The sequence below is a fragment of the Thamnophis sirtalis genome, unplaced genomic scaffold, assembly GCF_051295495.1.
Source record: "Thamnophis sirtalis isolate CommonGarterSnake01/CBP01778 unplaced genomic scaffold, rThaSir2_p1.2 scaffold_2, whole genome shotgun sequence".
NCBI classification, from domain to species: Eukaryota; Metazoa; Chordata; class Lepidosauria; order Squamata; family Natricidae; genus Thamnophis; species Thamnophis sirtalis.
The window spans coordinates 170,404,692-170,419,499 of NW_028261382.1; the positions used below are offsets into that span (position 1 = coordinate 170,404,692).

Here is a 14,808-nt window from a genome sequence, read left to right on the forward strand (position 1 = left end):
ATGAACAGCTACTATAGCATTTAAATCTTAACTTTGTTAAAAATGGAAACAACCAAAATACCTTTATGCTTGTTTTTCAGTAAAAATAAAAAGTATCCTGAAGGGTTTACCATTGTCACAAAGATAAACTACATTTAATTTTGTGACAGTCTGACTTTAACAAAGCAGCTAAATCTAACAAGAAATAGCATGAGCCTTCCTTTGTTTTTTTTCTTTTAATAAAGGACCTTTAACAAAAAAAAGAGTTGTTTTTTGAGAATATAAAAAAAAATCTATTGAAACAAGGAAAAAAAACTCCGCATTTTGGAAATTCTCTTTACAATCCTGCTAAACAAAGAAATATATCACTTTTCCAGTATCTCTTCTAAGAACTAATTGGATAGGATAGAGAGGAACAAGGGAGAAATTATTAGCAATGTATTTACAATTTTAATCTTTTCATCATCATTATCATCATCACAGAACAGAGTTGTTCTTTCTTGTTGGTTCATTTAGAAAGAGTTACAACTTACGCCAGTAGTAAAATCAGTAAACAAAAATTTTACTGAAATAGTTCAATAACACAGATACGGGATTTTTGTTTTAAGTGTAAAGCTAATGTCATACATGAGAAAAATGGACAGAACTTTTTTCCCTCCCCCCTCCCCCCCAAGACTAATATGGGTACAATAAATATGGAGTTGTACATAACTGAATCTGTACATACAAACTTCGCCCCACAGCCATAAAAATCTACATTTAACAGTGCAACATATAATTTAATCATTTCATTTGACATAAGATTGTTTTACTTACGAAACAAAAGTAACTACCCAGGTTTTAATGTACATATAATATATAATTTTGACAATCTGTACAAGTTTTCTAAACATAAAACACAAAAAAGGCACAATTGTCTATACAACATGTACAAAAAAAATGGCCGGAGCTGACAAGGAAACGACAATTATTGGTCAAGAGTTCATGATTGCACAAAGATTAGTAATGAGTTTGTGTCAGAAAATATGTGCTTTAAGTAAAAGGGAGGTTTGCAAAGAAACCTAGTTAAGTGTTACTTTTAAAAAAAACAACATACACACAAAACGAAACACCCGTAACCCCACACACAACTCAACAGGAAACCAAAACAGCCTAGGTTGCAATTATTAGTCTGTCCTCATCATCACTGCTGCCATCGCTCAAGTCAAGCTTGGGCAGTCTTTTTGGCCGATGGAATTCTTTATCCTGAAGGACCATCTGATGTCTGGGGGAACTGGATAAAATGTCTGGATTCACTTTTGCAGGAGGCTCCGACCCAGAAGGCTGCCCCACCTGAACAGCACTAATATTGCACTTTGGTTTTTTGGGACTCTCCAAGTCAGAACTTTCCAAGTCCGGATTATCCGGGATAATATCACGTCGTCGATAGTCCCTTGCAGGGCCCACTTCCGATCGATTTTCGATGCCGTACCGCTTGTCAGCAAGTGCCTTCTGAGAAGATGGAGCACTGGCAATCTGAGCAGGGTCCGGAGTAGCTAAGCTTCCAGAACCCTGGAGTTGGAACGTTTCACAAGTGTTGTTTCTGGAGGCTGGTGGTTCTACGATCCCCTGATCATCTGCAGTCTTAGGGCTCACTGGAGAAGCTAAAGTTGGCAGTGCTATGTTTAATATTTGCAGGCCCGGAATGTGTGCCTGAGGACTAGAGGTGCGCTGGGAGGAAGGGTTTGCAGTCAACACTTGTAACCCTACGGCGTTGAGCGTTAATCCCGAATGATGTATCTGCGGTGCTAGGCCGGTGCCAGCCAGGCCTAAGATATTCACCGTTTCCATGCTCAGGGATGGAAGAGGCTGCAGGGCTGGTGTACTCAGACTCTGGATGCCCGGCACATTAATTTGGCCTATAGGGATACAGGGAACCACGCTGTTCACTTCTGCTATACCAAGGTGATTTGCAGTGCCGGAAACTGCACAGGCTGGATCGCTGAGAGCGCTTGTAGTTCTGTGAATCACGCTGACAGCAGGAATAGTGAGCTGCACTGGCCCAGCTGGAATGGGTAGAAAAGTAGAGTAGGTGGCTAAGCCAGCAGGTACCACGTGGATCCCCCCCACTGGAACCACTCCATAGGGACTCTTGGTTTGTTGTTGAGAATGCAAGGGGAGGTGGCTAAACAGATGAGTCTGGGGAGGTCCTAATTTCATGGTCTGTTGGTGTTCTCCATGCTTTTGCTCTTGCGTCTCTGCAAAAGGGGATGCCACTGAAGGAACAACAACTGTAGTTTGTGTACTCTGGTCCGTGGGTACAGAAGGAAGTCTGGTAGAAGCTGTGCTCTGCCCAAAAAAAGAGAAAACATGAGAAAGGTGTTTACGGTAATCATTCTGAAATAGGCCCCTGCTAGTTCCTTCTTAGGCTGAAACGCAATAGCAATAGCAGTTAGACTTATATACCGCTTCATAGGGCTTTCAGCCCTCTCTAAGCGGTTTACAGAGCCAGCATATTGCCCCCAACAATCCGGGTCCTCATTTTACCCACCTCGGAAGGATGGAAGGCTGAGTCAACCTTGAGCCGGTGAGATTTGAACAGCCGAACAGCAGAACTGCAGTCAGCTGAAGTAGCCTGCAGTGCTGCACTCTAACCACTGCGCCACCTCGGCTCTGTTTTCCCCCAATTCAAAATCATTCACATCCAAGTAGTAGAATATAGCATGTCCAGAAAGTGATATGCATCTTAGTCCTCGGGGGGGGCTACACGAAAGCAACTTGAATGTGAATATTGAAACTAGGATTCTTCAACCCTACATTTTCAAATCCCTCAACCAGTTTGAGCAGAAAAACTGGAAACAAGAATTTCTGTACACCTGATGGATATTACTCCTCAATTCAGCCATTAAGAGAAAGGATGCAAGTTATATCAGTGTTACATTTTCAAAAATAAATCCTATACATTTTGTTGCGCCAAAGGTACACAACATGCAGTCTAATTTTCCAATTTTGTAGTGACTTGTTTTTTTGGAAATGCCCAGATCAGCATGGTTAATATCTACAGTATATCCAAAAAAAAACAACCCCATAATTATGCCAATAAAACAAGAAGCACTGTCTACTTTCCCTGCAATAAATTCTGGAATTAATAAAAACAACACCACCTTTTTCTCTCACCTTCAAAGTTGCTGTAGTACTAATAGAAGGAGCGTTGCTTCCTAAGACTTCTTTGGCACCTGGGAAATCCACATACATCTGATGACATGATGACCGATGAAATGTTTCTGAAGACACAGCAGGTTCTGTGCTTGTTGCCCTGTCTTGAACGCTTTCCTTTTTTGCTTCTCTGGAAATAGCTGCTGATGTTGGCCCTGAGTTCCTGCAGTCCAAGTGCCCTGTGTGAAGTACTGTCATTTTTGTGAGAAGTGCTTTTGGCAGGCCATCCACAGAGTCTATGTGAACCCCAGCAAAAGAATCCGAAACTCTGCTTTCTTCATCAGCGCTTGAAACCTCATGAGAAGCATTTCTGGAGGGGTGATGCTGTGGGCTGGCTGAAACAGAAGGAGTAGCAGATAAAACGGATTCTGCTTGGCTATCTTCATCGTCATCTTCGTTATCATTGTCTTCATCTTCCGGCCCATCTGAATCCTCTGGGTCAAATCCAGACTGTTCATAATTCAGCCGTTGCTTTTCACCTGTGAAAGAGAACAAAATTAAATTCCCCTCTAACAACCCAGCAGAGGAGATTCCTTGCACTGCATTTAACTTTCCTTTTCTGAACATTAACTTCATGCAAGTAAATGGAAGTATATGCAGAAATCCCTATGAAACCTCCCTCCACCCCCTCCCCCAGCAGTGGTGGGTTTCAAAAATTGTTGGAACCTACTCTGTGGGTGTGGCCTCCTTTGTGGGAGTGGCTTTGCCACCCATGTGACCAAATGGGAGTGGCTTGCCGCCCATGTGACTGGATATGAAATTATGAATTAGTACTTAGGTCAGTCCAAATAGCTATTCAGAAACTCTGGCATTGAAGCATGCAAGTCTTAAAGCTGTCAAGTTACAAAATCCTTGCCAGTGGTGGGTTTCAAAAATTTTTTGGAACCTCTTCTGCTTTCCAGGTCCACTGGTGGAACCTCTTCTAACCGGTTCGGTAGATTTGACGAACCGGTTCTACCGAATAGGTGCGAACTGGTAGGAACCCACCTCTGCCCCCCAGCCAAAAAGTAGCATGTTGGACTGAAGGACTTTAGAGTGGTTGATTCCATAACTGGTAGAAGGTAGAAGAAGAATTCAAACTTTTTTTAAAAAAAATAAAGGGGAATAATTAGGCATGCAAGATATGCCCCTCAAATACAGCACATCTCATTTCGGTTTTAATCAACTAACCATATACAGGGTCACTAAGACCTTACTAAGATTGAATAAAACCCTATGAAAGCAAAGTTTATGTAGTGTAACAGATGGTAAGAATTGACAGGAAAACATTAAGGCTAATGCTCAGATAGAAATTTAAGCCACTCTATTAGCTATTCTTCATCCTTGAATGTCTCTTTATTTGGTTTTCCTATATTTTAAAGCAGAAGAATAACTTTGAGATTGGACAGTTTCTGAGTGAAAAGAGGAACTAGAATGTGTATTTTTTTTTTAAAGTAAAGCTACTGTTGGTCAACAGGAATTTGGGAACTTTCCATCATAGTTGTCATATAGTTTCAATTTGGTTTTGTGAGACTTGCTGGTTAAAGATTGGGAGGATTTAAAACCGCAGGATTGGTAGATTGTGTGATGTTTTCTGGTTTCAGATTCGCTATCATTTGGGTATTAGTAAATAGCACTTAGTTTCCCTTTTATGTTCCCAATCACCCTTCCATCTTCCATCTTCTGATCTAAAGAATGTTCTTCCCACCCAAAATATAAGGTTAATATGTTTGGAATGCTGGCTTCTGAGCTAAGCTGTCAGGTTAGGTGAACCATTCAACGTGATATAGTACAACTTAGCCGTATCATTTTCCACAGTGCTTGCCCAAGCTTTCATTGCGCATTCCATTTAGATAACAAAATGCCCAATTGCCAAATTCATTTGTTTGGAAGAGGTTTCTGTTGAATTCCATGGAATTTCTATAGAAGTATATCCAGGACTAGTTTCAGGTCACTCCCAATTCGATCTGAACTTCAAAAATGTTTAAAAGATGACTCTTCTCAAAAAATTTAATTGATCCAAAAATGTTTGCGAACACTAGCAAAGATTAGTACTATTCTGTCATCTCCTTATTAGGTTACTTTGTAGGATACATAAACTAAGTCTTCATATTTGTTGGTAGATTTTGGACAATGGGTGCATCTGAGATTTAGGCGTGTAAATTAATATATTCAGATCTAAATATTTGATATATACTTAACGAAGTGCAGTATTTTCATACTCTACATAACTTTCCCAGGCCTGATATCCCTTCCCTAATTGTCAAACTATATAACCTTTGGAATTTTGCCAGTTGAAGAGTAACAGGTTGGTAAAGTTGTTGTGGAGAGTAGGAGATTTTGCTTTACATCCTAATTCATGGGGTCTATTTAAACAATAACCTCCCCTTTTGAATCCCTGCATATGCATTTTGCAATTTGTTTATTTATTTATTTTATTTACTGGATTTATGTGCCGTCCATCTTTTCCAGATGCAATTCTGGGGTAGCTGATGAACATTTATACAGATCATCTTTTGTGAGACTCCTAATTAAATGTATTATATACCTCAGTGGATAAAAGTATCCTCTATCTAATATGCTCTAGCCTATGACTCAAATTAGGATCTCAAAATAGAGATTTTGATCTTAGTGTTTAGATCAGTCAGAATTTAATTGGATTTAATTCATTCAAGTTGGATTAAATGGAGGCTTGTGACTTTTCAATATCTTTTTCCAATGTTATTACTAAAAGAAATTTGGTGAGTAAATGCTTCTTCCATGAAAGCAGCTGAATAGGAAGCCTGAGCAGAGAAAGGGGAATATCACAACCACAAATACACAATCGAAATATTAAGAATTATGAACATCTTTACCGTAGTCTTCTAGATCTTGATCATCTATTAATCCCACCGAGACTCCCAAATCCATACACTTCTTGCTATGCGCTTTGGACTTCATATGTTTTGTTAAATTTCCTAAAATAAAAACAAAACCAATAATGTACTGTTTTACTTTTAAAGTTGAATGCACAGCAGCACAGGATCGTGGCCATATCATATGGGATGCTTTGGTTTGTGATAGCTTTATAATCGTGACTCGACAAAAGGGCGAACGACAAAACCGCGCCTGACTTAAACCGCGTCGCTCACATCATCAACACGGCGACAACAGCCAGCGCGGAGAAAGAAGGGCGCTTTAAATAGCGCGTTGAAAGAAAGCCAATTTAACTTAAGGTAAGGGTTAGCTTTAGGGTTAGGTTAAGGGTTAGGGTTAGGTTTAGGTTTAGGGTTAGGTTAAGGGTTAGGGTTAGGGTTAGGGTTAGGTTAAGGGTTAGGTTTAGGTGTTAAGTTTAGGTTTAGGGTTTACAGCGTGCTTCTTTGTCCGCGCTGTTGTCACCCTGTTGATGACGCCAGCGACGTGGTTTAGTCGGGCACGGTTTTGTCGTTCGCCCTTTTGTCGGTGAACCCTTTATTATAAATTATAGAAATTTATAGGAAGTCAATAAATTACTTTTGCTCCCAAGGATTTTAACATCGTTTTTGATACTCCCAGACCAGGGGTCAGCAACCCACGGCTCTGGAGCTGCATGTGGCTTTTTCATCCCTCTGCTGCAGCTCCCTGTTTGCTGGTCGGTTCCACAATTGATAGGGTTATGGTTAGGGCTTTCAGTTAGGACAGGTAGAGGAAAAAGGAAGCCATGGAAGGAGGAGACTATGGTAGGGGAACCAGACTTCCGGTCATCAGAGGAAAAAGGATGTTGCACTAGGAGGAGACTCTATGGTGGGGGAACTAGACTTCCAGGTAGCTCCCAAATTGAACTGGGGTGGGGTGGGGTGGCTTTCGGTTAAGACTTTTGTGGCTCTTTGTCCTAGACTAAGCAAAATAAGGCTTATAAATGTAACAGTGGTTAAAAAGGTAATGGGTAACTATTTCTACACTGTTGTCAAAAAAAACCGATATCTATCTGTGAAGACACCAGGAGTTAAGCTTGATTTGAAGGAGACTTTTAAAGGAAAATAACGCAAACTGTTGCTGATTTTCTGAAATTTGCTGTTTTACTGATATTTTTGCAGCGCTTCTTGTACTGTACGGTGATTAGCTTTATTTAAAGTTGTAACAAGCTTTGACATAATTAAAAAAAATCAATTTTATAATATCAGGCAATAACTTTTCTTCTATAGTTTCATAAAATTTGAACTTTATATTTGCATTTCCTTTAATTAAAATAAGCAATAAAATAAAGCAAGTTTGTTAATGTTAAATGCTATGAGGGAGCAGAATTACACAAAAGCTCTGATGTGAATGTCATCTCATTTTTATATAATTTACAAAAAGGTTAATTTCCTTTTTAACTATCTAGACTTATGGCAGAACAAATAGAAACCAGCATGCCTTTAATACACATTGCTAATTATTGGTTCACAGATAATGATTCAGTATTTTGGGTGATCAAATGTATTCAAAATGTTCTTACATTTTTCTTATACATCCTTGACTACAGTAACTCCTTATAAAAAGCAGTAGCTTACCCAAATCAGCACCATTATAGTTTGTAATAATGAGCCAAGCCTGAATTAATTGCAAGAATGAAAATTGTAAAATCAATACCATTGCAGGGTATGTCTGCCTGATAAATGGCGGTATGGCCAATTATATACAGGATGTGTTCTCAAAAGGGGCAGATTCTTCTGTACCCAAAATTCCTCCTGGGTGTTTTGGCAGGCAAGGAAAGTCTTATTCATACTTAAGTAATAGACATGGCCCGTTATACATTCTTTTGAAGTTCTCATAGCTTTACAACAACCTTCCAAATCCTGAAGCAACAGTTTTAAAAATTGCAAAAATCTCTATGTAGTTTATCATTTCTATATAATTTACAGAAAATCTTGATCACGTATTAATTTCAATATGACATGTCAAGCAGAAAAATATCTGCTAAAGCATCCTGGGGATGGAGGGCACTCAAAACAATGATCCACAACTGAACTTACCTTTAGTCTTGAAGGAAAAATTGCAATAATTGCAGTGATATGGCCGGACATCTGTATGCGTGCGAATATGTTTCTTCAACATACTGGGCTTTTTACAGCGTATCCCACATTCTTCACATATATATTTTCCTCTTCCTCTCCCGCGAACATAGACATATTCTTCATTTGATTTATATCTAGTTTAAATGGGACAAAAAAAAAATTTCTAATGTGAGCAACAGTATTATGGGAATAAATGTTAGGCATGGAATTTGGAAAACACTTGAAACAGAAATCAGCTCATCAACTCTGATGTTGCAATGTTTTAAAAGTTCCTTTTTTAAAAATTACAATTTGAAAATGTGAGAACAGCAGCCCAGCACTATAGTCTGGTTTTAAAAAAAAAGGCGCCGGGGGGGAGGGGGGGAGAATGACAAATTTGGAGTGCCAGGAAACGTTCTAGAGCAATGTTTTTTGCAAACTTGGCAACTGAGATGTGTGAATATCAACTCCTAGAATTCCCCAGTCAGATTTCCCACACATCTAAAAAGTTGCCAAGTGGAAAAGCACTGTCCTAGTTTATTGAAGAGAAAGCACAGGGGGATGTTTTGCTTGCAAGTTCTGTGTGTATTTATGTGCATGTGTTTTCTTGAAAATCACTGTGTATTTTTAATGAAATAAATAAGTTTGTTTCGGGGCAACATGTGATTTTGAACACTGGAATGTGACTTCTCTACTGCCATTATACACTTTTGTGCTCTGAGTTAGGCCTTTTATTTTTTCACCAAGCTACACCTCCTTTAAGCTCATGAATTTGCTTTCCTGAAAATTCATGTTTTGTGACTTGACGCACCCATAATGACTATGAGAAACAGCATAATACATTCAAACTGACAAATGTTTCTACTTCGCTATAAAAGACTCAGATGCCTGTTATCTAAGTTGTACCCCAAAAGCTGTTCAAGAGATTTGCTGGAAATTGTGCTAAAAGAATCAATTCCACATAACGCAATACAAATTTTATTTTTTAAAAAAAAACAGAGGGTGAAATAATCAGATTTCAGTTCAAAATAATCAAAAGTTATAGCACTTTTTAGGGAAAATAAACCACTCACCCTCCATCAAATATTTTAACTCTTCTTGGCTCATTTTTGGCTACGTTCTCAATATCTTGATCAGTACTTAGTTCAGAGTTTTCTTTATTGCTGAATTTCTTTGCTGCCTTTTGTTTAACTAATGCCTGCTGAGATAAATGTAAATCAACTCTTACAAGTTTAACTAGCAGATTAGTAGCATTTGTAGTAGCATAGCAATCAAACCTACCACTTCAGGCAAAATTATTCAATAAGTAGGGTACAATCCAATCCATTTGTGCATCTAATCTTAACTAATTCAGAATGCATGTATACATTACAAATCAGTTATTTTTACATTTTGGTTTAATATGCCTTTTTAACAGGATAGATTCATCAATACCAGCTGTCAGACTGCTTTCATAAGCAACACACACTTTCTATATTAGATGGAAAATAATTATCCTTAGTTCAAAGGATCACCACCTGAGACAAAGTACATTTATGTAGGTAGAAGCACCACTGATTACGATGAGATTAATCATTAATGCAATTAGGAATGGAATTATTCCTTTTATAAATAAAAGAACCTTACATATATGCATTATACTCCTTCTGTAAGCCCCTGTTGCTGCATATCAGATTTATCACAGAGAAATACTGATTCTCACCCAGATTCCCAGTACACTGACTGATACAACCTAACATGAATACTCTCTTACCTAAGGGAGACCCTTGAAATGGAGGTATTCCATAAACTGGAAACCATTCCTTGACTACAACTTAATAATTATTATTATTTATAATATTGATTACTGTATAATTGCATTTACAATTATCCATTGTTAGGGTTTCTCTGTGATTTCAGGTTTATAGAACACATGCGCTTAGCAATATTGATTGAATGTATTATAGCGCATAATTTTATCAGTGATTTATATTGTGTTGACCATCAAGTTTAGCTTAGATCTTAACTAATGGGGCAATTTTTAATCCTTTTAAACCCTGTAATATATTCAGCTGTTCATAATGACTAATAATATATTTAAAAAATTACCTCTGTGACATTTTAAATTTTTTTGTTTATTTATTTGCACTTTATTGCATTTTTCTTGTTTATTTATTTCCATTATTTCTATTTTTCTTTCAAATGCCTCATAATAGCAAAAAGAAAAAAACAAAGAAATGAAGCTATACTATAGACTAATTCAGCTAAATGACCTCAGTATGTAATTTAATATATACTGAGTGAGCCCCAGTATAATGTTATGCTTATGACTCCAGTATAATGTCAAGCTTATCACTCTATATGTTCAAATATCCTTGCAGTTTGAATATCTGGTAGATATTTACTCTTTATGTGTCAAGTTTCTATTCCTTTTAACATTGTGCAATTTATAAATATTAACTATATTATATGTTTTATATATGACCGAAGACAATTCTTCACTCAATGTGGCTCAGGCAAAGCAAAAAGTTGGGACAAGCATGCTCTACAACAGTGGTTCCCAAACTTGGCAACTTTAAGACTTGTGGACTTCAACTCCCAGAATTCTCCAGCCAGCAGAGCAGAGCTTCTCCCTTCTCTCTCTTTCTGATTCTGATTTTGTGTATTGTTGTTTCTCTTGATTGCGTACTCAAACATCTCCAGAATTTCTGTCATAGAATTCATCATAGAATAAGAGTTGGAAGGGACCTTGGAGGTCTTCTAGTCCAACCCCCTACTTAGGCAGGAAACCCTATACCATTTCAGAATGGCTATCCAACATCTTCTTAAAGACTTCCAGTGTTGGGGCATTCACAACTTCTGGAGGTAAGCTGTTCCACTGATTAATTGTTCTAACTGTCAGGAAATTTCTCCTTAGCTCTATGTTACTTCTCTCCTTGATTTGTAGTGTACACCAGTTCATCGGTAGTAGGGATCTACTAGCATCTTCTAGCATGCTAACTGATGGTACTGTTCCAAAGAGTCTCAGTAATGAGTCTTGAGGGCTGACTATAATTAATTCATCCATGGTCTTATGCTTTGTATCAGCTGCTGTGCTCTGTAGCAATAGCAATAGCAGTTAGACATATATACCGCTTCATAGGGCTTTCAGCCCTCTCTAAGCGGTTTACAGAGTCAGCATATTGCCCCCAACAATCCGGGTCCTCATTTTACCCACCTCGGAAGGATGGAAGGCTGAGTCAACCCTGAGCCGGTGAGATTTGAACAGCCGAACTACAGAACTGCAGTCAGCTGAAGTAGCCTGCAGTGTTGCATTTAACCACTGTGCCACCTCGGCTCTGTAATAGAAGGGATGGCAGCAACATTCCAGCTTTAGGTGTTGGCTGCACATCCAGTTGTTCTTTGGGATTTCCTTGAGCCCAGGATGTAATATATAGTTGATCCAATTCAAGTTGTAACAGCAGTTGAAGTATTGGGTAACTAACTGTTTATCAGTTAGTGTGGATGTAGGTCTTCTGTCCATTCATAGTTCCCTTATACATTTCATATGTCCCTACTCATTAGATCTATTGTTGTAGTAGTCCAAATCTTTTGCCTCATGCATGTATGACTTGTTCCAGTAGCCCACGTATCATCAGATTGTCCTGATTCCCCAATATCTAGCACAGACTTCGTTAATTCTGGTGATGTCTGAGCTGGTGTGACTCCCTTAGTTTGTACCCTTATATAAGGTAAACAGGTGAAGCATTAGGAAATCTTTGCCAAAAGAACCCTACTTGTAATATAGGTTCCAACTGGGAGTCAAACTCTGGTCTCCCACATCAAAATGTGACACTTTAACCACTATGCTATCCAAATCTATAGTATTTCTCTCTGTTTCTCTGTCTCTCTTTCTACACACATAGACCACATCAGAGGTGGGTTCCTACCAGTTTGCACCAGTTCGGTAGAACCAGTTCGTCAAATCTACCGAACCGGTTAGAAGAGGTCCCACCAGTGGACCCGGAAAGCAGGCCACACCTACAGAAGAGGTTCCAAATTTTTTTGAAACCCACCACTGACAGACAGACAGACACACACACACACACACACACAAACAGACTCACACAGAGAGAGAAAGAGAAAGAAAGGAAGAAATAAATAAAAAAAGAAAAAAGAAAAAGAGAGATGAAAGAAAAAAAGGAAAAAGGGACAGAGAGACAAAAGGAAGGAAAGAGAGAGAGAGAAAGAAAGAGAGAGAGAGAGAGAGAGAGGGAAAGAAAACACATGGCCAGCAAGCCACTCCCAATAGCAATAGCAATAGTAGTTAGACTTATATACTGCTTCATAGGGCTTTCAGCCCTCTCTAAGTGGTTTACAGAATCAGCATATTGCTCCCAACAACAATCCGGGTCCTCATTTTACCCACCTCGGAAGGATGGAAGGCTGAGTCAACCCTGAGCCGGTGAGATTTGAACAGCCGAACTGCAGAACTGCAGTCAGCTGAAGTAGCTTGCAGTGCTGCATTTAACCACTGCGCCACCTCGGCTCCCACCAGGTCATATGGCCGGCAAGCCACTCCCACAAAGGAGGCCACACCCACAGAGTAGGTTCGAAAATTTTTTGAAACCCACCAGTGCACCACATATACATAGATACATTACATACACATACATACTGTATATATTTACACACGTATACATCAATCGAAACAGTAAGAAACAAGAAACAGTGAAGACAGAATGAATGGAAAGACTAGCCAGAAACACGAAAGAAAAACTATGTGCATGAAATAGACTAGGATGGAGATGAAACAAAATGAAATGATATTGGACAAAGGAGGGAAGAAAAAGAGATAGATTATAGAGTGCTTAATAGCCAATGCATTCTAGTAAATTCCACTGACTTTTACTAACAGTGTATATGCTTCAAAAGATAAAAATGCTCTCAAGTCAAGTTTGAGTCCTGCTAACTGCATAAACAGAGCCATAAAGTTTTCTTGACAGCAATACATTCACTGCCACCAACTCCCCAGGAATTTTCTAATGGTCTTCTATCCAAATACTAAACAGAACTCAACTAATCTAGACAAAGTCAGCTAGAATGCTCACTTCAATCATTGTGAAATCTGCAATACTCTAATCCAAAGGAGAGTAAAATGAAAGGAAGCTAACCCCTCTTGCCTTTTACTGAAGTCAAAATCACTGCTTCCTCCTCACTAGGAGTGAGGACTCCGAAGGGAAAAATAGAATGACAGAGGCAACTTTCTGACTGTGACCCGTCAAAAGGGCGAACGACAAAACCGCGCCCGACTAAACCAGTCTCCAGATCTCAACCCCATAGAAAACCTTTGGAGGGAGTTGAAAGTCCGTGTTGCCCAGCGACAGCCCCAAAACATCACTGCTCTAGAGGAGATCTGCATGGAGGAATGGGCCAACATACCAGCAACTGTGTGTGCCCACCTTGTGAAGATTTACAGAAAATGTTTGACCTCTGTCATTGCCAACAAAGGATATATAACAAAGTATTGAGATGAACTTTTGATATTGACCAAATACTTATTTTCCACCATAATTTGCAAAAAAAAAAAAAAATCTTTCCAAATCAGACAATGTGATTGTCTGGATTTGTATTCTCATTTTGTCTTTCATAGTTGAGGTCTATCTATGATGTCAATTACAGGCCTCTCTCATCTTTTTAAGTGGGAGAACTTGCACAATTGGTGGCTGACTAAAATACTTTTTTGCCCCACTGTATAGCATTTCAAAAGTACCAGTAAGTATCACTAGTAAGAACATTACATGCAATTTCTGAAGATGACATTTATGTTTACAAATAGTTATTCTTTGTTCTACGTCTTTCAGATTTTATCTGAGCATTCCTAATAAAAATGTATACCAAGGATATACATTTGCTACATTTTAGTTACTGTTCAATAAATCCAATATCTATGATCTGGGTTTTATCAGCTTTCAACTGATAAGAACACTACAAAAGTAATAGCAATAGCAATAGCAGTTAGACTTATATACCGCTTCATAGGGCTTTCAGACCTCTCTAAGCGGTTTACAGAGTCAGCATATTGCCCCCAACAACAATCTGGGTCCTCATTTTACCCACCTCGGAAGGCTGGAAGGCTGAGTCAACCCTGAGCCGGTGAGATTTGAACAGCCGAACTGCAGAACTGCAGTCAGCTGAAGTAGCCTGCAGTGCTGCATTTAACCACTGCGCCACCTCGGCTCTAATGCTGGAGTAAGGAGAGGCTATTAAACGAAAAAATGATAAATAGATGCTCTTTCTAGTAAATTAAGCAATTTGGGCAACTGAAGTCAGAATTCTTATATAATCTGAAATATTAACAAAAAAATAAACTTGACTAGCAATCAAGGATCTAAGAGGGGGAGCTATTTAACTTTTTACTTCAGTTAATAGTAGTTCTGGAACTATACTTAAAACATCAGTGGGTGGTGGTGGTGGAAATGGGACAATTTCATTTATACCTGTAGGAGGTGAATGTATACCACTCTTGATCTCTTATTCCAAGAATTGATGTGCAAACTTTGTGTGTGTGTGTGTGCAAGTTACTCTTATATTGCCATAACAAGTTTTAGTGCAACTGTTTATAGAAGTATCTATGTTTTGGCAGGTGCTTCATGGAATGTATGCTACTAATAGATCTGTTTTTTTTTTAAATCTATCTTTT

At 38.6% G+C, this 14,808-nt stretch overlaps 1 protein-coding gene across 3 annotated transcripts in view; it reads right to left on the reverse strand.

The window, feature by feature from the left end:
- Nucleotides 1–406: 406 nt before the first annotated feature.
- The window catches only part of HIVEP1 (HIVEP zinc finger 1), a 79,840-nt gene continuing 65,438 nt past the window's right edge, over nucleotides 407–14,808 (reverse strand). For 2 of the 3 annotated variants that reach the window (XM_087707460.1, XM_087707461.1), the window contains 5 exons: nucleotides 9,221–9,348; nucleotides 8,127–8,302; nucleotides 6,009–6,110; nucleotides 3,136–3,653; nucleotides 407–2,307 (listed from right to left, as the gene is read on the reverse strand). In XM_087707460.1, coding sequence (XP_087563586.1) covers nucleotides 1,132–2,307; nucleotides 3,136–3,653; nucleotides 6,009–6,110; nucleotides 8,127–8,302; nucleotides 9,221–9,348 — 2,100 coding nt within the window. In that variant the 3' untranslated portion in view covers nucleotides 407–1,131. The remainder of the gene's footprint in view (nucleotides 2,308–3,135; nucleotides 3,654–6,008; nucleotides 6,111–8,126; nucleotides 8,303–9,220; nucleotides 9,349–14,808) is intronic. The other variant, XM_087707463.1, reaches the window with a different exon arrangement.